Source organism: Lagenorhynchus albirostris, chromosome 1 (genome assembly GCF_949774975.1).
Source record: "Lagenorhynchus albirostris chromosome 1, mLagAlb1.1, whole genome shotgun sequence".
Lineage (NCBI taxonomy): Eukaryota > Metazoa > Chordata > Mammalia > Artiodactyla > Delphinidae > Lagenorhynchus > Lagenorhynchus albirostris.
Window position 1 is genome coordinate 190631616 of NC_083095.1, and position 22940 is coordinate 190654555.

Sequence of the window (22940 nt, forward strand, 5' to 3'; positions counted from 1 at the left end):
GCCACTGCAATGAGAAGCCCGCACACCGCAACGAAGAGTAGTCCCCACTCGCCGCAACTAGAGAAAGCCCATGCGCAGCAATGAAGACCAAACACAGCCAAAAATAAATTAAAAAAATAAAAATAAAAAAAAGATCAGTGTAGATTAAAACATCCTATAATTAAACCTCATTCTGAAAAGTAAAACAGACCTAGAGTGTCAAAGTTATTCTATAAATTACAAAAAAGAAAATAAGTGCTAACACATATACATACTTTATGTGCTTAAATGACCATTTTAGACTTAACACCAACCAAAAAATGAAAATGTCCAATCAAATACCTGTGAACAGAAAAAAAAATCATTTCATTTAGAAACTCTTAAATATTTATGCTTTTTAAACCTCTTTTTAACTCTCAATACAGATTTCCGGCCCAACAGAATTAACCTAATTAAAAAACAAATGAAAAACGGCTTTTAATTTAAGGACACCGCCTGTAGAGAAGAACACTGATGCCTGCCTGTTTGTTGGTTTCAGATGTGAAATCAAATAGCACGGCACGTGGGCACAGAACTTACTTGCTTCATGACAATTCTATTAATGAGTTTCCCATAACGCCCCAAGCAGAGCTCATTATCGTTTCTGACCTAAAATTTAGATGGGAAACTATTTTGAAAACCAGTACAAATGCTACATCTGTATTCTGAGTAGCAAGAATAATAATTCTATACCACAAACATTACAAACATGTGCTAAGTGCCAGGCCCATGACCTTGCACTTTCCTATGGGCCTCGCCTAACCTTCACAGCCATCTGGTGAAGGAGGCACTATTATCATCCCCATTTAACAGAAGAGAAAACTGGGGCCCAAAGCGGCTGAGTAATTCACCGTGAAGTCAGCTGGCTCAAGTGTGTATTTTCCAACTCTATATTTGCTGCATAAACTGAAAGTTACTCTACAGGGAATGTAATGGAAATAGTATTTCAATACATACCTATTCCCCACAGGGAGAAAGGAATTCTTAAAAGAGAAGTGAAGGAATATTGGCAATACCACATACTAGTACAAAAAGGATTTTATTTTTGAAAACAGAAAAATTAACTAAGTAATATTTTTAAATACAGCGCACTAGTATTTTCATATATTTGGCTTAGAATACCTAGAATGTAGTAACTGAAGTGTCTGCATTCATCTGTTTTAAAAACATGAACATTTTTGGAAATCAGTACCCATCTGTTTTTATTTATATGTGAATACGAGTACTTTGAAGAATACAAAAATAAAGAGTACTATCAAATTCTGCAACTTTATTGTATTCATTGCCTACGTATGTACATACCTAGAAGTCCTTCTAAATGATTTACACCCAGAGACTGATGCAGATTTCAACAATGGTTTGATTGTAAAACTAATTTTTCCCACTTGCTTTGTATATTTCAATCTTCTTTCACCTGTTCCCATGGCTGGCGTTTTAATACAGTGCCACTGGCTTTCAGACTGAAAACATCGCAGAATGTCAGACCAGTTTAAGGGGCCCAATGAGAAGATCATGAAAAGAGAGACATCGGATGAAAGTGTGATCTGCCAGAATTTCACACCATTCTTCCAGGCAGTCCAGGGATTATCTTAGAGGCTAAAACCAGTTCTGAAAGCGAAGGAGCAGCCATCATGCCTGAGTACTAACTGCTCTTTACCCATTGGTGGCTGTGGAATTTTCTGTACTCTCACTTTTTATGGATTCCAACAAGTTTTTAATTCTTTCACTTGCAGGCTTCTTTTTCTTCTTGGCAAGAGACATACTATTTGCTACAGAAGGTAGCAGCAGGGCTGCCAGCCCCCAGGGCTGATTATTTGATGGCGAAAGGCGATCTTTATCTTCCTGATGTAAAATCCAGGCACTTTCTCTGGCCAGATCTACAAATTTTTGCAGCTGACTTTGACTTACATTTTTGCTAATGTTGAGAGAAGTTTCAAAAGGATTCTGAATGTGCAGTGGAGAAGATTCAGGTTTGTTTTGTTCCCTTCCCTACAGATAATTACAAGGAAGACAAAGATGTATAAATATATGAAGGGCTCAGATATAAAAACTGTTTGGTTTAATAAAACGTCAAAAATGCATAAAATACCAGCATTAACTTTACAGAGTAAAGAGTTTCTTCCCCAAGGGGAGTGGGTATATATGCATGTTATGAGTTAGTGTATATGTGTGTGTGTACTTCTGACTGATTTTTTCCACTGTAGTTTCATGAATATTCTTTAGAGAAAAGTAAATTAGGTTTATGAGCTACGGATGATGATGTCACTGCTCTGATGAGAGGTATCTGGGCTGAGTCAACCAATAAAAGTATTTTTAAAATAACATAATATTTACCTAACAGAATAGAGCTGGGAAAGAAAAAAAATATGAAAAAGAAAAATGGCAGAAAACAAGATACAGTTATGTTTGAAACTTGCTAAAAACATACTTATTACAGTGGGAATAGAAGCACACAAAATCAGAAGCCTTAAATTAAATATAGTAATTAATGTTGCACAAATATGAAATGAGAAAGGAAGAGAAGGAACAAAGGATTATTCATTTAAAAACACTAGACGTTTCCCATCTACATTCCTAAAGATCCAACTTAAATAAGGCTCTGCCAGGTAAGACACAGAAATAAAAAGAAAAGCTAGAGCTCGAGTCACACAAACATCAGTGATCCACTAGCCTATATAATCGTTTCCTCTTGCAAATGACACCACATATATGACTCAGACACTGCAAAACCAGCAGTCAGGTCTCCAACGCGAGCAGCCCGTTAATTCCCTAACTCCTCTCAAGCCGCTGCCCCGCAGGGTCCTGCCTGACCACCATCCCCGAACCTTAAGGGGTAAGGGTGCAGAAAGGGTGAAGAACTCCCTATGCTCCGTGCCCTTTTCCTTCTAGACTGCAGTCCAGAGCGCTGTGCCTCTACCCTCTCCCAACCCCACACTTTCTTTCTTTTTTATTTGTTAAAAACAAGATCTCCATGAGCAGGATAAGGGTTAGGGAAGAATGAAAAAAGGAGAGTTGAAGAAACAAAAACAATATCTGAGTATGTGCTTTATGAAGCCCGTCTTCTAAGGGCTGTAACCAGATACCTACATGATGAGCAGAACAGACCCGGAGCGCCATCTCGAGTATTTCCCACGTGCAAACAAGTTTTGCTCAGGGTTTACTCTGATAGATTCTCTTTAGGGAAAATGTCTGTCATTCCAGCTACTCAGATGAACCCAAATCATAATTCACTTGCCTAAGTAATTTAAACCCTAAGGGTTCAAACTGAGGGAATCACTCACATCTATCTTTGGGACTAGGTATTCTGTTTCTTTCATAGAAACCCAAATCCAGTTTAAAGAGAACTATATGTAAAATCATGCTTTCTAAAAAACTTTCAGAATATATTCCACATTTTGAAGGACACAGTATTAGTAGTAAGTGACACAAAGTTACTTGGCCACGTGACAAAGGCAGAAGTTGAAAAGAGCTGGCCTTTGCTCCTCCAGACACTAGATGACTGATCTTAGCCAAGTCATGTAGCTCCACTAAGGTACCAGCTTTCTTATTACCGTCTATCACCATAGAGGTGACATGCAATGACATTTGTTACAGTGCTTTGAAAACTAAACTCGTTAAATATTAGTGCAGTAGAAGACCATGTAGTTAATAACCAAACATTGAAACAGTATTTACCTGTCGAATATTAATGGAATTTTTATTGAACGCGAAATTTCCAAAATATTCAAAAAATTCTTTCAGTAGTAATTCTGTAAGAAAATAAAACAAGGAAAATAATAAAAAAGTCTGTTTCAGTCCAAAAGGAACAAAGAGCAAGAAAACACCTACCTAGTGTTTCTGAGTTTCCTGAAGGTTTAATTCTATTGAAGTCGCGAACAAATGTACAGTTGTGGCCTTCTATTATACACTTATCTTCTGCATCTTAAATAAACAGAAATGAAAAATATTTAACGTTCTATTTCAAAGATATTCCCTATTTCAGAAATCTATAATCACATAAATCAAAGTTACAGATAAATGTGCCCTATTATTAGTCAGTGTTTTTTATATATAGTATAGACGGTTAGTAGGATTAAAACTCGATTAAAAAAAGATTTGAGAGCAATTTTACTTCGGTAAAATTAACTTCACATGTACTTTAGCAAACTAGAATTGTCTATCAACACTCGATGATTCCTAATCTATCTTTTGAGGTCATCAGTTTTCTAGCTGAAAATGTAGACAGTTCCCATCTTTCACCAACTTAAATCCTGGCACTATCTTTGATCAATAATATTTAATTTCCATTTTCATTCTTATCACCCTTTTGTGCGTTTACTTTCAACAATTCATCCACGATACATACAAATTGAATGTTCTAAGAATTTTGAAAAGCTTCCAGTAATTTCTAAGATGCAGGCCTCTAGAGTGACTGGGATTCAGTACCACACATTTAACAGCACAGTGGACTTAAACATTCACCTTTCCTAACAGTATATACATCTTCAGAGGTAATCATTTCCCTAGTTATCAATAAATATACAGCTACCATGAAATCCTGCAACCATTTTAACCTACCTTCCACGGTACAACATGCAGGCAAACTCCCATTCTGGAAAGTCTAATGAGTGGCCACCTAAAAACGGCTTTCGCCTTCCCTAACTCCAAGCTGGCGCTCCAGCCTTTCTGTTCTGTGCTCCATCGGCACTTGCCCGACTGCGCTATGACTGCGTGCATGCTGTCTGCCCCCTTACCCCAGTCTGGGGCTACAGAGGCCACTGTCCAATCAAGGCAGTGGTGGCCTCCCCTCCCCGCTCCCCTCCAGCCCGTAAGAGCAGAGCCCAGCGTACAGCGGGCTCACAACCAAGAATCTGAACGATCGCTGATATTTGACTCTGAGTGCTTACCTAGAACAGCCAGAAAGAAATTTAGAAAGAGATAAACAAGATTCCTCCCAACTTGTCTCCCCTTTTTTATGATTTTGGTTATTTTTTGGTTAAGACCTGAGTTACTGACTTAAGTTGTCAAAAAGCATTCCAGATTCTACCATTAATTCTAGATTCTAAAATTAATTGCTATTAATTTTAGTAGCAAATTTTATGTACTCTACTATACAACTGAAGAACTTATATACAGTTCCACTTAGATCTACTTTTTATGGGACCTGGGCATATGTTTTATTATTTCAAATTATCAACAGTTTATATTTTTTGTGACACAGGCCAGTCACATATATTGATGCTCTTTTAGCTGCTATGTCCTTTTTTTCCCCCAGAAATGTAATTCTAATAGAAAAATGAGATCCACATTAAAGTATTTCTACATTAAAGTATTTCTAGGAATGTACACTGATGAAAAACAGACTGTGTCTATGACTGCTGGTCTTCACTAAAAGAGTTTTTAACAAAGTAGTAAAACTTAAAGGACAAAAATTATCCTCTGATTTAAGATAGGGCCATTTTTGTTTTTTCAAAATCCCCAAGGCATTCAAACCTAAGAAACAACTCAGCTGTTAAAGTCTTCCCCTTTTTTCTCTCCCTCGTTTTTCTGCTATTAAACTATCACCCAAACAACAGCTACACAGCCCAATATAACAGCCACTAGACACATGCGGCCATTAAAATTAAAAATTCAGTTCCTCAGTCACACTAACCATATTTCAAGTGCCTGATAGCCACAGATAACAAGTGGCTGCCCTAATGTACAACATGACCACAGAAAGTTCTACTGGACAGCACTGCCACAGAGAAATGATGCTCAACCTACTCAGACGTAAGATACCCTATTACTCTGCGTTAATTCCCGCGGCAATGACTTTCTTCTTAAATGTACTGTATGAAACACTGGCAGAAATTCTTAACTAAATATGAACTTTCTCAGCTGTGGACAAAATAGCCGTGTAAGCTCCTTAATTAACTCAGAATAGAGTCCTTCCCCTTAAGTGAGCTTCAAAACTACACGAAAACAATCAGGATTATATATTTACTAAATTTGATTTTCTTGCTTCCTTTGGAAATCTTTAGATTTTCAATGATTGGTACAGCAATTACTGTTTTTCAACATGATACATATGACAAATGAAATCCACTGAATAACATTCTCACAGACATATCCAGACTGATAAACGTACCCACACTTGTCAGGGAACTAATACTGAACTACCATAACTCACAGTCTGCCAGAGAGATCACAACTGGCAAGAGTTGGTATATATTGATAGATTACTAGGGGCTGCAGTAGAGATAATCGTATCTATGGGGTTATATAATTATTTAGGTTCATCTTTCTGTTCGAAAGAGCCAAAATCAACACTGCACCAGCCACATGCATTTCTAACAAACAACCTGAAGTGGACAGGCATCTAAATAAGGGACGTAACAACAGGCATCAAGTTTATATGAAAGCTGATTAATTTTTCTTTGGTAACAAATCCTTTATCATGTCCTACTCTTATAAGAAGAGTTTACTGGAATTAAACTTGAATAGCTACAATTATATAACTAACTACATTCCGCTTCTACTGTAACTATTAACAGCGCCAAGCCTTCCGTAGTAACTGAGAGACGCCAGCAGGTGGCAGGGGACTCCGCCCCACTCACTTGTGAGGCTAACTCTTTAATATCTGGGGGTGGGGCGGGGGTAACACACCCAGGCAGTTGCCGTTTTGCTTCCTTCTAGTCCACCAGCCAGGGTGATTTTTGAAAATGCACATCCAAGGGATCGCCTCTCAAGTACCTGGATCTAACTCTGTGAAGACTCTGAGTGGCATGGGTATATCCCCCCTTGAAAGCAGCTCTAACACCTCGTAGCTCACTCGACTCCAGAATAATTCACACTTAGATGCTGTTCCTCACACGTGTGCATCTGTAACACAGACTACTTACTGCTAATCACCCGTGCTAATCTACAGACGAGGCCAGGTCCTTCTACGCCCCCCTCCCCCATCAGGCCTCGTGCTCCAGTGACACTCAGCCCCTCTGGGGTAAAGATGGCAAAATAAACTTGGGCATCCACCTCTACCCCCTCCCAGAGCACCACTGAAATGACAGTAAGATGACATACAACCTTAAAGGTGGAGAAAAGAAGAGCCAAGAGCAACCAACATTTTTAAGATGAAGAACAGATGCACAAGCAGCAATGACTCAGGCAATGTGCAAACACCGGGTCCTAAACCAGCAGTAAAGAAAGCCAAGAGGAAACCAGATGTCCAGGCAGAGCTCCCAATGGCTCAGGAGCTGAAGCGCCAGGCCCAGCCTGGACGCCTGACGGTGACAGAAGCACTGAGACCCTCCCCCGACCCCAGGTCTCTTCCTGATGGAAAATGTCGCGTTTACCCTGGAGACAGAAGAAAGAACCTCTAGACTGGGAGATGCAAGACACAGCTGACGGTGGGAAAACTGTTCTAAATGCAATAAATGGCACAATAAATGCCAAAGTTTCAGCATGCCAGTAGCCAGGCCTTTTCTGCCAGAGAAAAAGATCGAAAGAGTTCTTTCTGGGGAGCCTGCAGCCCCAGAGGAACGACCTGGATATGGGGACCCAAAGCCCCAGAGAACAGCCCGGCCGGGCCCTGTATCGTGTGTCACAGCCAGCAAGCTCCCCCAGGGCTCAGAGACTCAGATGAGCTTTTAGTTTCTAACTCAAACATGAGCAGAAATTCAAAGATTACCAGACACCTGAGGAAGGCCTCTAACATGAGACTAAACAAAATAAAATGAAGAACTATTTTTAAAAACAGAGGTTAGGTGAAGAAGAATTAATTAACAGAGTATTTGACGCTTCTATTTTGAGAAAAGATTTATTGAGATAACTCATGGCAAGTTTGAGATTCAATTAATGTTAAGTACATGAAAAACTAAGCAAACAAAATAAATAAGGAATATTAAAAACTATTAACTCCAAAAAATATAAGAAGTTGGGCAGGAAAGGAAATTAATTTTAGTTTACTGCATGGATCAGATATGAATAGTGCTTCCATAGTCACAACAGTGTCAAGAGTGCAAGCAAGATCATGCCGTAGCTCTAGTCACAATACGAGGGGTGGAAAACACGTGTGTATGTGTGAGGGCCCTACAGGAGCAAGAGTTATTCCTCCTCTTCCATAAAGGGAAGTCACAGACGGTGCCGAATGCTAAAGAAAAAGGAAAATCAAGAAACGGCAATTCAGGATTTTATTTTGGAAATATGGTTTCAAATATGGAACAGATCAGGTAAAAGAGTTAAAAGTGGTGCCTACAGTGAGAGACTAAAGGAGTAGAAGACACAGGCCCAGAGCGCGAGCTACAGTCACAAAGTCCGCAATAACCATGCGCATCTGTAACTGATAGAACTGAACCTTAAAAGCCACAGTCCTTTTCATCAGACACTATCAAGGGCGTGAAGGGAACCAGTGTGCACATAGTTGAGATACACAGATACGCATATACATACAGAACACGTGACCAAGGACTCACATGCAGAATATGTAAAGAATTCCAACGAATGAATTAGAAAATGACAGATAATCCAACAGAAAAGTAAGTGAAAGACTTACAGAAACTTCACAAGAGATACCCAAATGGCTAATACATATACGAAAAGGTGCTCAATGTTATTAGTCACCGGGGAAAAGGAAATCAAAACAAACCGCGATGCCACGACACATGCAATTAGAAGAACTACATAAAAAAAGATAATCCCAGGTGTTGGCAAAGACCAACAGCATTTACAACTTGTATGCTGGGCCTGCGGGAGTTCACACTGTGGAAAACTGTTTGCCAGTGTCTCTACCAAAGCTCAATATACCCGAAGCCTGAGACTCAGAAACTCTACTCCTCAGATACACTGGACAGAAATGAGTACCTGTGTTCAGTTCTCACCATAAGAAATGCACCAGAACAGGCACAGCAGCGCTACCTGCCACAGTTCCAGACCACAGATCACCCAAACGTCCGCCAAAACAGAACGTGAAAAACTTCTGGAATATTCATATAACAGAATACTACATAGCAATGGAAATGAATGGTCCACAAATGCACTAAGATGAGTGAATCTCCTAAACACAATGTTGAGAGGGAAAAGCCAGACACAGAAGAATATGTACTCTGTGATACCTTTGACATAAGAGACACGAACAGGTAAGATTCATCTACGCTGTCAGAAGAGACTGGGCTGCGGGAAGGTGGACAGTGACCAGAAAGGAGCACAGCTGGTACTTCTAGGTGCTTTATCCAATCTGGGTGGCGGTTGCAGAGGTGTGTTCAGTTTGCGAAAATCTATACACACACACACACACACACAAACACACACACACATATGCACTTTGATGTGTATTATATTTCAGTTGGAAAAAAAGTATAAGCTCTGAAAAGTGCTTGCATTTGAATTCTGACTCTAGCATGTTCTAACTACGTGAACTTAGGAAATTGAGACGATGCATAAAATTTTTTAGCCAAGTGCCTGGTACTCAATACATTGTTACTGGGTCACAGAAAGCTGGCAAATAAAGCTCTCTTCTGTGCTGGGGTCTCCGCATCAAATTTGCTGAAAACACTACCCAGTCGTTTCTTCCTCAAACCTTTAATTTGTCATAGGAAAGAAAAGCAGGAATCTTAAACAAAAGAACTCTAATCAAACAACTGAGTGTAAGAGGAAGATGCTATATTAAAAGCATTAAACACAGAAGTAAATATAACAAAGGTAGCAAAGCCCAAAAAAGGGCAGAAAACCCACGAAAATAAGACACATAGGGGAAAGTAGTAGCGACTAAGAAAAGATAAAGAAACAAAAATTCAAGAATAACCAAAATACGAAACTTGCCATCATGCTCAGTACAAAACCACCTTCAACTTTAAAATGTTCATCCAATCATTTCAATCTATTTACCGAACTTCTCTAAGCCAGGAGCAGAAAATGCAGAGACGAATCAGACAGCCTGCCCTAGAAAAGCCTGGCCAAGGCAGGCAGGTAAAAGAACGACAGCAGTCTACCCGCTGTTACCAGCCAGGTGCGCTCCAGGTACTTGGGAGCCGACAAGGCACTGCCTCCTGGGAGGCAGGGGGGAGAGAGAAGCCAGGAAAGAGCTAACAAGCAAGTCTGTGGACTGGGCATGTCCTCTCTGCCTTGATGATGAGGGGGTCCTCCAGGCAAGAAGAGGAGGCAGGAGGAAAAGGCCACCTCAGGCGAAGGCACAGAGATGTGCAGAAGGGCTGCAGCTCCCGATCGACACACAAGAGGGAAGGTACAAGAGGAGGAGGAAAACGAAGACCACGAAGGACCCGAAACACAAGGATAAGAAGTTTGGACTTCCACTTCTGGATTTCAAACAGCGGTTGACAAAGTCCTAGAAGTGCTAACAGGCGCCCCAGAAATTGACGCTGCCGTCTACTAACAAACAAGCCAGCAGGCAGGCATGCAGGTAGGCACTCGTGTCGACAGGGTCTCACTGCCTTCTTTGTGAAACAACACAAACGACAGCCTCTACTTGAATATCCAATGAGAGGCGCAGTTTAGAAGACAAGGACTGTAACAGGACACGAGTCCCTCAGCTGCTTAGTTATGCAGTGCCCAAGATGGCTTTGATTATTTCACGATTTAACACTGTTTTTATTCTTAGCCATATACTATTGAATGTACATCAGTATGGGACCATTGGTTAAAATCAGAAAGTATAAAAAACATGGATTCTGAAAAATACTTAAATGAGTAGGAAAAAAATATTTTGACAAATTCTCCTCAAAATCATCTTCACCACATCCTTCATATACATTCATCCACAGAAAATTATTTTACAAGTTCAAGATTTCACTAGAACTTCAAAAACCAAAGATAAAAAAGTAGCAACATCAAATTCGCTTTACATTGTTGGCAATTCACACCTATAATGTGCTGTGTGGAAAGAAGCAACTGAAGTGGTCCCAAAGTTTCTCTGACCACGTTTAAAAACATGAAGAATTTTTAACAACTAATTTGGTGTTTTTAAGTAGAAAATGAAGGAATTCACAAACTAATTTTGTCAGTTTTGATGCCATAAGATGTGAATAAATTTAAATTGGGTTTAAAATAGATTTGGAATAAAAACTCAACATGTCTTTTTTTTTTTTTTTTTTTTTCGGTACGCGGGCATCTCACTGCTGTGGCCTCTCCCGTTGCAGAGCACAGGCTCCGGACGTGTAGGCTCAGCAGCCATGGCTCACAGGCCCAGCCGCTCCGCGGCACGTGGGATCTTCCCGGACCGGGGCACGAACCTGTGTCCCCTGCATCGGCAGGCAGACTCGCAACCACTATGCCACCAGGGAAGCCCAACATGTCATTTTTAATTAGTTCACAAATCATATTTTTTCTGAAACAATTAGTGAAAATTAAAAAAAAAAAGATACTAGGAAATTACTGAAGGATTTCAAGAGAGAGACTACTACAATTAGACATGAATTTCTGAAAATCACTCTGTTAAGAATGGAGCAGTGGGAAGGAGAGAAGCAGTATAAACCTCCCCGGGCAGGGATGCGAGGGGCCTGAGCGTGGCAGGGTGGCAGCGCTTGCCAGACTGGAAGAGAACAATCATGATGTTAGCAGCAGTCAGCCCCCAACATAAACCTGCCTCAATTCCTCCTCTTTTTTAGTTTCTACTCTTTCTTAGCTTCTGAACTCCAAGATTCCATGATATTTCCCCAAAGTGGTTTCTAGGAGAGCAGTCAGAAGCGTCAGGGCACACAGCAGGGACTGAGCAGGAAGTGCTATTTCCAGGCTGCTTACTGGTGAGATCTACCCATGTTTTCTGTTTGTTTCTTATCTCTTTACTAGACTGAGTTACCTGAGAACATCGTCTGTGCCAAAAATCACACCTGACACATAGTAAGTCACCAACAGATCTTTAGTGAATGAATGACACCAAACGATGAGATGAGCACCGGCGCGGACGATGCCCTTTAACCCAACCTCAAAGATGAGACACAGGCTCACCACTCCACCTCCCTGAAAACTTGCTACTTTCCATTAACCTGCCACATGGAGCTTTTTTTAAAGCTTACTTTCAAGCTGTACCACCACTTACAGTGTTCACAGGAAAGAAGAGATTACTTCTAATTTGAATAGTAAGGAAAAGTGGCATGGAAGGGAACTTAAAAGAACTTAGAGAAGAAAAGGCACATTCTAGGAAGAAAAACACACAGCATAAATGAAAGAGCTAAGAGGAAATGTTATGAACGTGATATTGGCTGAAACGTGGGAACACATGAAGAAAAATGGTGGGAGAAGAGGTTGGAAAAATTGGATGTGGCTACAGGTGAAAATCTTAAACACCAAGCTAAGTCAACTGCTTGAGGTTTATTCTACAGGGAATAGAATTCCTTTACGGTGATTTTAAACAGGGGCGATTCAGGGATGTACTTTAAAAGAACCATTCGGCAGCAATATATACGAGGGGCAGAAGATGGAGTGCGCATACACTTTGAGCACATCCCTGAATCATCTTCCTTTTAGAATTTAGGACTGTAATACTTTAGTATCTCATCCAGCAGTCTAGCAAAATTTCAATTTATCTAAGATATAAATTAAATAGTATACTAATTTGAAAACCATTCACCTACGATTCCTTATAAGCTTTAACAACAAAAAAAATTTAGGATCTCTATAAAGCAATTATGATCCAATAAAGATGCTAAAACGAAAACAACAAAAAAACATGAAACAGTTTTTAGCATCTCTAAGAGAAATCTGGAAATAGCTTCAGACTTGGAAAGCCATCTCTGAAGCTGGGATCCTATCAGAAGCTGCATCTGGGATATATTTTTTTCCAAGGTCATTCCAAGATTGGTAAACCAAGGGAGAGGTTCCAACTGGCTCAGGAGATTGTAAACAACATTGCCAACTGACACAAGACAGAACTCTCAAAAAATTCTAAAGGCCTCAGCTTCACAAATCATCTGCTCTCATGACCTCTGCTGGACATTAAGAAAATTAAAAGCTCTTAAATTTTAGATTCATAAGGCTTTGAAAATACATGACCACCAAACACACACACATGCTTTTGAAAACACATGGTAATTCTATCCATTCAAATGTCAGAGAGAAAATAGATGCTTCCAGTCTCACCTGCAAGGGTTTTTAGGTAGTCTAGTGTTGGAAGAATAGGGGGTGATCTCCTCTGGAGAAAAAAGATGACCATCACGGTAAGGGAGAAATTTGTAATCCAAGCACCAGGAATACTACTCGTTAACGAATGTGCTCGAGCCCAGCATCGGATACTGAACACCAAGGCTCTCACTCGGGAGTCCAGGGCACCATACATATAAAGGAGTTCAGAACTCTTCAAGGCAATCCTTCAAAAGAGAAAAATAACAGGAATTTTCAAACCCCCGAATTATGATCCCAGAGTAGAATAAAACACATACCTGGGGACATATCTAAATATCTTACTCTACCTGAACATATTCAGAATAACAAGAGCGGATCATCAAAAGCATTATGTATTTGCAATATAACATTTAACGTGAATGGTTATACCTTCATTACCTTAGAACATTCTTCTAACTGCTGACCACCATGATGCAGGTCTAAAGCTTAAAATTTTAAAAACAAAGTTCCTAGACATGAGCTCATAAGTGAAATACTACCTAAGCACTCTTTATTAACTAGCAGTAAAGACACCAGCACATCTGTAAATAAGAGGCTTCACACTTCAGTTGCACACCTGGATTATCTAGTCCTTTTTTTCTTTTTTTTTTTTTTTGAGCTATCAGTTCATGTGTTTATTTGTTGCACCCATTGCTTTTCCAGTGTTTTTAGGGAGCATTTAAGAACCCCTATAGTAAGTTGTCCAGGTATGAGTCTAGAAATTTAGATCAGAGAAGATACAGACAGAATGAACAAAGTCAGCACCAGAATGCATTCGGGCTGTAGGCATTCCAGCCCGATGGTTCTGCAGATTAATTAAAATTTGAGCTGCAAGTTTATTTCTGATCTTCCTACCAGAAGTAGCTAGAAATGAAATGCGGTCATTTGTAGGATTTACACTGGCCACAAGGAGAAACATGATAATTCTTCCAGGGTAAAGATTTCCTGATAACTGAATTTCAAAAACAATTTGATCTCATTGTAGATTATAGGTGAAATAACCTTATACTTTATCATCTAAATCAGGACACTTTAGAATGGGACAGGGGGGTTATCTAGTCCTTTGACAGACAAGGAAAACATTCTACTTATTTTATCAAGAAAGTATAAATGTCTTAAAATTCAGCCCAAATTACTTAAGTTTAATATTTATAAAAACCACAATCCATGAAGATAAAATGTCTATTAAGAAATCAATCTTCAGAGCCTGTTTTCAATAAGTTTTCTAGTCATAATGTTACAGTGCAAAGAATTATAAGAATTATTTTAAAATTAATCTCCTACTGATCAAGACATGTTTTTTAATTACTCAAAGAGCTGAGAGAGGGCACAGCATCATTTCACAGTATCAGCTCCAAACTGTCTACTAAGTACCACCATGGATGGCATTTACCTCCTGAGTTTAAGGAAAAGAACAGAAATGTCAAATTAGAAATTCATGGTGATTAAATGTTTTATCCATGTAAATGAAGGTAAATTAAGCTGAAAAATAAATATCAAATAGTGCAAGGTATCTGATATAAAAAAACAATGAGGGTATAAAAACCTGAAGCATATTAAGACAAAATTTTTAAAACTATACCAACAAGACCATGAAAATAACACTATTACAAAGATAAATGTCCTTTTAGAGACACAGATGTAGAGAACAAACATATGGACACCAAGGGGGGAAAACCACGGGGGGGGGGGTGAGATGAATTGTGCGATTGGGATTGACATGTATACACTGATGTGTATAAAACTGATGACTAATAAGAACCTGCTGTATAAAAAAACAAACAGAAAAACAACTAATACTAAACGTTCTTTGGGTTATTTGTATGGAAATATGTTAATATAAATGTTTCAGACGTTACATGAAATTTCTAAAAATCTTATATGTCCTGGTATAATGTTATAAGTCATAATTCTAGTTATTACTTTAAAATGTATATCTCAGAAATAACTAAATTTCCTTGTCAACTGCATTATTATAAACTTTTGTCAAATCTTTAACCGTGGGCACTTTTAAGTCTTTTGTCATTTACAGACAGTTCTGGGTGTACTCTGATGCTCTTGCAAAAATGTTCCTATAAAAGGGTTTCATCTTCAAGGAATTCATGGAAAAGACTCTGACAAGTACAGGTTTCTGGTAACTGACTATACTGCTGAACTGAATGAATAAGCATTTTCAGAACTCTAATGGAAAACTGATGAACTCATAAAAGTGCTAACAAAAGATCAAGATGAAAAAAAAATTAATTACATGGGACTGAGTGAACTGATGAGGATGATTATAATTTTTGTGACTTTCTATTTGAATAAAAAAAAAATCCCACAAGGACTCAGAAGCAAAATATATACAAATCAATTTTCACTGCAAAGTAAAGGAGCTGTTACAGTGGACGATTCCTGGACTGAATGTCACTATTATGACATAGTGTGAGTGGGTTTCGTGTTTGGTAATTGCAGTCATTGTTGCTTTCGTTATGGTCATCCATTTACGATGCTTGGTGGCAGTCTATCTCTTGTAAAAATAAAATACAGCGTGTATGTGTGAAAAAAAAATTTCAATAGTTTAAAAACTATTCTGATTGCATGGATTTATATAAAGGTGTTTCTTGCTAAAAAAAAAAAATTAATGATGTAATCTTTCACCTCTAAAAAAAAAAGTCATTTTATTCTATTTATATACTATAAAGAAAATATAGTAATGATAGAAATACAGTATATATTTTTATTATTCAAAAGTACTTAGCACTGACTTGTTAGTGAACACTTGAGTTTAATCAAAACTGCTCTAGATTGGATTTTCTGAATCTATTTGTACTTCTGATTATGTATCTAGCAGAGAGTACAGTGAAACCAAACACACGTAATGAGCATACTAGAGTATAAAGAAACAAACTCCTCAGCTGAGAAGTCTTCCCTACTGAGAACCAAAGAAAAGTCGCCAGAGTATAAAAGAACTTGTCATTCTCATCCCATGTGTTTTAAAGCAAACGGGTTGATAATAAAATGAAAACATGCTGAAGAAAAACTACACAGTCTCATTAGGCTGCTCAGACCACCGTCTGACTTAAGCAAATGCTACCTTTGTTTGGACACACAGTCGACTGCATCTGGAAGCAGCTGAGAGCACAAGCCCAAGGTACTGCTTTATTTTCCAAGTGCGCTAGAAGGCTATATACTTCGGAATTTCTGAGTTGTTATCAGGCTACGTAAGTAAGAACAATGAAACACAAGTCTTCTCAGAGGATGTTAGTTAAGCATGTTAACATTTTAATAATTGAAAACCCTACTTTTCAATTCAAGTGTTCAAATTTTAAAAAAATTATTATTAAAGCATATCAAAGAGTCGAAAGCCATTGTTTCTGTACCAGAAAAACTATCCTAATACCTTATAACATTCACATTTAAGATAATAAATAAGAGACCATACCTATTGTTAGTAGTCAAATCACACTGAAATCCAGAGGCCTGGTGTGAGAACCGGACAAGGGGGCACCGAGCATTTAGTATTTTCTGCACTCCCACACAGCCCGGGCCGAAGTGGTCAAGGCATTCTCCTACCACAGACAGGATCTTCTGTGTTGCAATTCTTTCCGAAGGAACGTTTTTCACTTGAAATTCCATCAGAAAATTTCCTGAGACCTGAATAATAAAAACATTTGTAAACAGGAGCTTTTCATAAAAAGGAATTTCTTAAAAAAACTTTTCTAAAAGGATGCTCTAAGTCATTTCTGGCCAAAACACACACACACACACACACACACACCCCCCCCAACAAAACCCAAAACAAAGAAAATCAATAACCACACAAACACATACACAAAAAATTCTTCATGCGATCACAGCCAAAAGCAGACCAAAAATCTTCAGCTCTCAAAATAGACAACCTACAGACTAGGAGAAAATATTTGCAAACGACGTGACCGACAAGGGCTTAATTTCCAATCTATACAAACAGTTCATACAACTCAATAACAAAAAAGCAAACAACCCAATCAAAAAATGGGCAGAAGACCTAAATAGACATTTCTCCAAAGAAGACATACAGATGGCCAACAAACACATGAAAGAATGCTTAACATCACTAATTATTAGAGAGATGCAAATCAAAACTACAGTGAGGTATCACCTCACACCCATCAGAATGGCCATCATTAAAAAGTCGACAAATAATAAATGCTGGAGAGGGTGTGTAGAAAAGGGAACCTTCCTACTCTGTTGGTGGGAATGGAAATTGATACAGCCACTATGGAGAACAGTATGGAGGTTCCTTAAAAAACTAAAAATAGAACTACTATACAACCCAGCAATCCCACTACTGGGCATACACCCTGAGAAAACCATAATTCAAAGAGTCATGTACCACAATGTTCATTGCAGCTCTATTTACAATAGCCAGGACATGAAAGCAACCTAAGTGTCCATCGACAGATGAATGGATAAAGACAATGTGACACACACACACCCACACACAATGGAATACTACTCAGCCATTAAAAAGGACAAAATAATGCTATCTGCAGCAACACGGATGGACCCAGAGATTATCATACTAAGTGAAGTCAGAAAGAGAAAGACAAATATGTGATACCTTTTGTGTGTGGAATCTAACATATGATACAAATGAACTTATTTATAAAACAGAAACAGACTCAGAAGACATAGAAGACCAACTTATGGTTACCCAAGGGGGTGGGGGAGGGATAAATTAGGAGTTTAGGATTAGCAGATACAAACTATTGATACTATACATAAAATAAACAAGGTCCTACTGTATAGCACAGGGAACTATATTAAATATCCTGTGATAAACCATAATGGAAAAGAATATGAAAAAGAATATATGTATGTATAGCTGAATCACTTTGCTGGACACCAGAAATCAACACAACATTGTAAACCAACTATACTTCAATAAAAATACTTTCAAAATATCTTCAGTTTTCTTTTGTTTCTCTAGAGTAAAAATACTAACCTGAAAAATCATTGGCTTTTTATAATTAACTTACATACCACAGTATATATCATAAAGTAATACAATAGTAGAACCATAGATTCTATAAATTCTGTGAACATACATGTGCCCTTTCCAAGTTAGCCTTTCCATTTTAATAAGATCTGTAAACCCACAGTAGTTATAACAGGAAATATATGCACGAGGACAGTAGATCAATAGAAGAAAACAGTACAAACAGACCTAACTACAGAAATTTAATAGTTAATAAAATGAACTCTGCAAATTACTGCAGGAAAATTGCTATTGAAACAATGAGCCAAGTGGCCATTAAAAAAATACACTAGACTAGTCCAAAACCAAAGTAAATTCAACACAGACCAAAGACTTAAACATAAAAGGTTTTAATCAATAAAGTACCAGAACACAATGGGGCAAAGTTTCTACAATCTTGGAGTGAAGGATTCTCTAAGCATGACATGAAATTCCAGAACACACAAAAGAATACGGATGAATAAAAATTAAAACCATCTTCAGGCCAAACATATATTCCTTACTAGATAAAAGACAAATGAAGACAATAATACATATCATATAAAGGGCTAACTTTCCTAATTTATGAAGGGAAGGGACGAAAATGGAAGGGACGAAAGCCCACCCAATTCTAAAAATGGACAAAAACACTTGAATAAGAAACTAACAGAAGAAATAAAAATGAGTAAGAAACATAGAAAGAGATGTTCTTGTTGTCCAGAAACTAAGAAGAAATTAAAATAACAATGAGATTTTTCATTTATCAGTCTGGCAAAGACAAAAAGGGCGACAGGACCAGTGTTGGTGGGTGAGGGGAAACACATACATCCCGTCAGTGGGAGTGTAAACCGGGACATACTTTTGGGACAACTTCAGTATTGAAATAGCAAAATACATATCAATAAGCTTTTGATTAGCTATTCAAATCCTAGGAAATCACCCCAAAGGAACGCTCATACAGATGAGCTGATTTGCAAGGCTGTCCCCTCACTGCAGCATTATTTGTGTGGTAGACACTTTTTAAGAGCTCTGTCTAGCTTAGTAAAGCCTCCTACCCCTCTTTGAGAACTCAGTCCCCCTGAAAGGATCATGGCCCTGACAACACATGTGGACCAGGCAGGGCGGCTGATGTGAGCACTGTAGGGGCACACCCTCATCCAGCCAGCCGTCTCCACCAGGAACTGCAGCTGAGGTTATGAGGCAACCACGTGGTTGAAACATAACTCAGAAGCTTTGGGGCAGGCACAGTCTACACCATGAGGATGAAAATGTAAAGAAAATCGAAGCGGGTGGGGAAAGGGGAGTGAAGGGAAGGAAGATATTAAGTAAATCAAATACGTGGAGAAGAAGCAGAACCCTTCGTGGACTCTTGATTGGTTATACTTCCTAGTGCTGTCCTTTCCTAAGACTCACCCACATTCCTGACCCTGGGCTCTGGGATGCTTCCTCTACTTCTTTTGTTTGCTTGTTTAAGCTGCTTTGGGTTGGTTTCTGTTATGCACAACCTAAGAATATTACCTAATATAGTTGGCAATAAAGTGGGGAAAAAAGATACCGTCCCCTGTCTAACAAATAAAGCACTGGTTAAGTAAATTATGGTACATTCGTTCAACAGAACATTCTGCATCCATTGAAAAGGATGCAGTAGACTGAGATGCTGAGACACTATTAAGTGGGGGGAAAAAATCACGTTAAAAGCTGTATAGATTATATTATAATCTCTTCCTAACTGCCCTCAACTCAGGCTGAAGAATAAAACAAGCCCAGAGAGCCACACACCAAGGGGGAGTGCTGGGACACACGGAGCACCAAGAGGTAAGAGGGAGAGGCTCACAACTGCATACAGTGGTCAGGAAGCTGCTTTATGGAGGATGAGTTTAAAAGTGCTCCTGGTTTAAAATTTATTCTTATTTATTTAAAAATAAAAGTGTTCCTGTTTTTCATGTTTCATTTTTAAAATGTTTCTATTAGCAAAGCTATTATCATCTTAAACAAGCATATATTTCAGAGTATATGTTTATAACAACACTGCGTAAGTTAAACCTACATACGAAATAATGTTAAATTGTTTAGTGAGACTGGAGCACCGTCTTTTAAAATATCTTTTCCTAACAGCTCTCTATTTCAGAAATCTAAGATCCAACTAAGTTTCCAACTCCTTCCTCTGCTTCCAACAGAAAAAAATGTATTTCTTACTGTCTAGCAATCCTCTCAAACACCCCATGAGCTGGCATTACAGCACTATGCCAATTTTATGGCTAGGAAAATCGAGGCACAGAGAAGGTAAATAACTTTCCCAGGGTCATACAGCTGGTAAGTAAAAGAACTGCTATTCTGCCCTCCCGAGCCCAAGCTTTCACCATTACAACACATTATAATGCACTTCAATTATCTGGCAAGTTCTTTTATTTAATATAAAAATAGCCTAAAATAATTTAAGTGTCCCTGCCAGGAATTTAATACAATTTCAAGGACATGTTAGTCTTAATCAGACTGACCCGTTTCACTTTCATGTGTTTCGTATTTCTTGGCCAGTTTCAACTATGTAATTACATGCTGAGCAGATAAAGTATGGCGGGCGCTGTGTGGGATGAGAAAATGAACAGACATGGATCCTGCCCTGCCCACGCTTAGGATACAGTGAGAGACACAGATCAACCACGAACTAAACGTAACACAGAAGGAATCTGGAGACAGAAGTATGAGCTACACTACAAAAACGGAGTGATTAATTTTGACCGGAGCAGAGGAAACAATCAAGTATGGTTTAAGACGGTGGAGTCAGAACGAGGCCTTGAAACCCGTGTAGGAATGGTACCCAGGCGTGGAAGGGAAGCGCACTCCTCAGTGAAGACACAGAACGACGGTTCAGTGGCCATTCATATCCTAAAAGTGCCCCACAACTGGTAATTAAATGATGTGATTGGAAAACTGGGTGTGTGAAGATAGAGAAAGACAAACGATTACTAAAATCAATTATGAGACAGATCATTTCAATTCTGTGTTAAAACCAAGAACTGTTCTAAGCTTGTGGATGATCCAATCTGTGTTTTAAGATAACTCCAGCAGAGACTGAGGGCTGGAATACCAAGGCATGACACGAGAAGCACGTGGAAAGCAGGATGTTGCTACAACCATCTAAGTGAGAATTTATAAGGGACCGTGTCACCATAGCTTTGAGTATGTAAATGAAGAGGTAGACCTGAAAGATTAGCTTAGATATCTTCGCTTAGACGACGGCAAATGTCAGGAAAGCTAAAATGCCACTGATTAACATGTGACACATACCTAAGAACTTTTATAAAAACTTATAAAGAATATTTACAAGGAGATGAAGATAAAGTTTTGTTTTCAAAATGTCAAGTTTGAAGTTTCAACTGGACATCTACACAGAGACGATTACTAGTTTGAAATACATAAGAAAGAACAGTCCTAAAAAGCTAAGATTTTACAAAAACACAGAAGCCTTTTCAAATCAAAGTTGTAATGAAATTAAAGCACCTCATATTGTTTGGGATGATGACAGACACACTGATTAAGTTTACTCTGTCAGACACGCATGTTAATAAGAACATAAATGGGATATACAATTTCTAAACTGTAACAGGAAGGGAGGAAAGGGCAGACTAAAGAAAGAATCCAACAGGAGGAGGAAAGGAAAGGAATGAAAAGCAAAGAAAAAGCATAGAAAATAGGAAATAAAAAATAAGACAGTAGAAATAAATCCAAAAATTACCAGTCATAATAAATAAGAAGACTCCCAGATTGGAGTAAAAGCATAGAATTCAGTATCTGCTATTTATACCCAAAACGTAACAACACATGTGAAGGCTGGAAATACTGATGCAGGAGGAGAAGGTGCGTGAGACAAGTAACGAGCCGCCATCTTCACCAAGAAAAAAGAATTGAAAGAAAAGGCATTTAGAGATGATGGACAAAATTTAATGATAAATGAACAACCCAATAAAAAGGTATAATAATCATATACCTATATGTAGCTAACATAGTCTTTGAATAAAACAAATATCAAAAGAATTCTGAGAAATGAAGAGAAACAAAAATCATGAGATGTAAAAAGCATTTCACTAAATCACGCAGATGAAAAAATTAGTTAATACACACATAATCTGAATAACACAGTAAGGAACCCTGGCCTACCCCAAAAAATTCTCAACCCTCAAAGAGAACAATCATTTTATTACATGTTTAAGATATTCACAAAAAAATGATAACATTAGACCAATACAAAGAAAGACTTTACAATTCCAAAGAATCAGTATCAAACAGACCCTACTCTTTAACCATACTGCTTCTTAAGCTTAGAAATCAAGTTGTAATTTTATTAAATCCAAAGATTTCCTTTATTTTTTCTGACAACGTTGTGATTTAAAGAAATGTAATTACCTTGTGAGTACTAAATTTTTCAATTTCATCTAGATCCAAAAACATGTCCAAATCACATCCTAATTTTCCAAAACTGTTCACTGAAGAGCCAAAGGGTCTGACGGTGCAGTCCGGAAAATACGCAGCGGCTACATCTTCAATAAGAGAGCAGGTGAGATACCGGAGCTTGGTGTTCTCCTCTGTGAGCTCGAATTCCCTCAGGAGAGTGTTCAGCTGATCATCGACCTAGCTGGCCAGAACAAAAACAAGAGAATATAGAAAATGTTAAGGTCACGTGAAGTAATTGTCATTTTACTTCCTGAAATTTGATGGCTCAGGAGACCTACCTTAAAAAGGCGCAATCTTTTTACATGTAGCCTTAAAAGTGGATTTTACAAATGCCCTTTAAAAAGCACTAAGGAATGAGGACACCAGCAAAAAACAAAAGTTGCCTAGAATTAAAACTACTGTTTTTCTTAGGCCATGA

General features: G+C 38.3%; 1 protein-coding gene across 1 annotated transcript in view; it reads right to left on the minus strand.

The window, feature by feature from the left end:
• Window positions 1-1096: 1096 nt before the first annotated feature.
• Window positions 1097-22940, minus strand: part of MTPAP (mitochondrial poly(A) polymerase) — a 28575-nt gene continuing 6731 nt past the window's right edge. The window contains exons 4-9 of the mRNA XM_060163387.1: window positions 22475-22699; window positions 16514-16725; window positions 13069-13295; window positions 3847-3939; window positions 3694-3767; window positions 1097-2007 (exon numbers count right to left, since the gene is read on the minus strand). Of these exons, the coding sequence (XP_060019370.1) occupies window positions 1672-2007; window positions 3694-3767; window positions 3847-3939; window positions 13069-13295; window positions 16514-16725; window positions 22475-22699 (1167 nt within the window). The 3' untranslated portion in view covers window positions 1097-1671. The remainder of the gene's footprint in view (window positions 2008-3693; window positions 3768-3846; window positions 3940-13068; window positions 13296-16513; window positions 16726-22474; window positions 22700-22940) is intronic.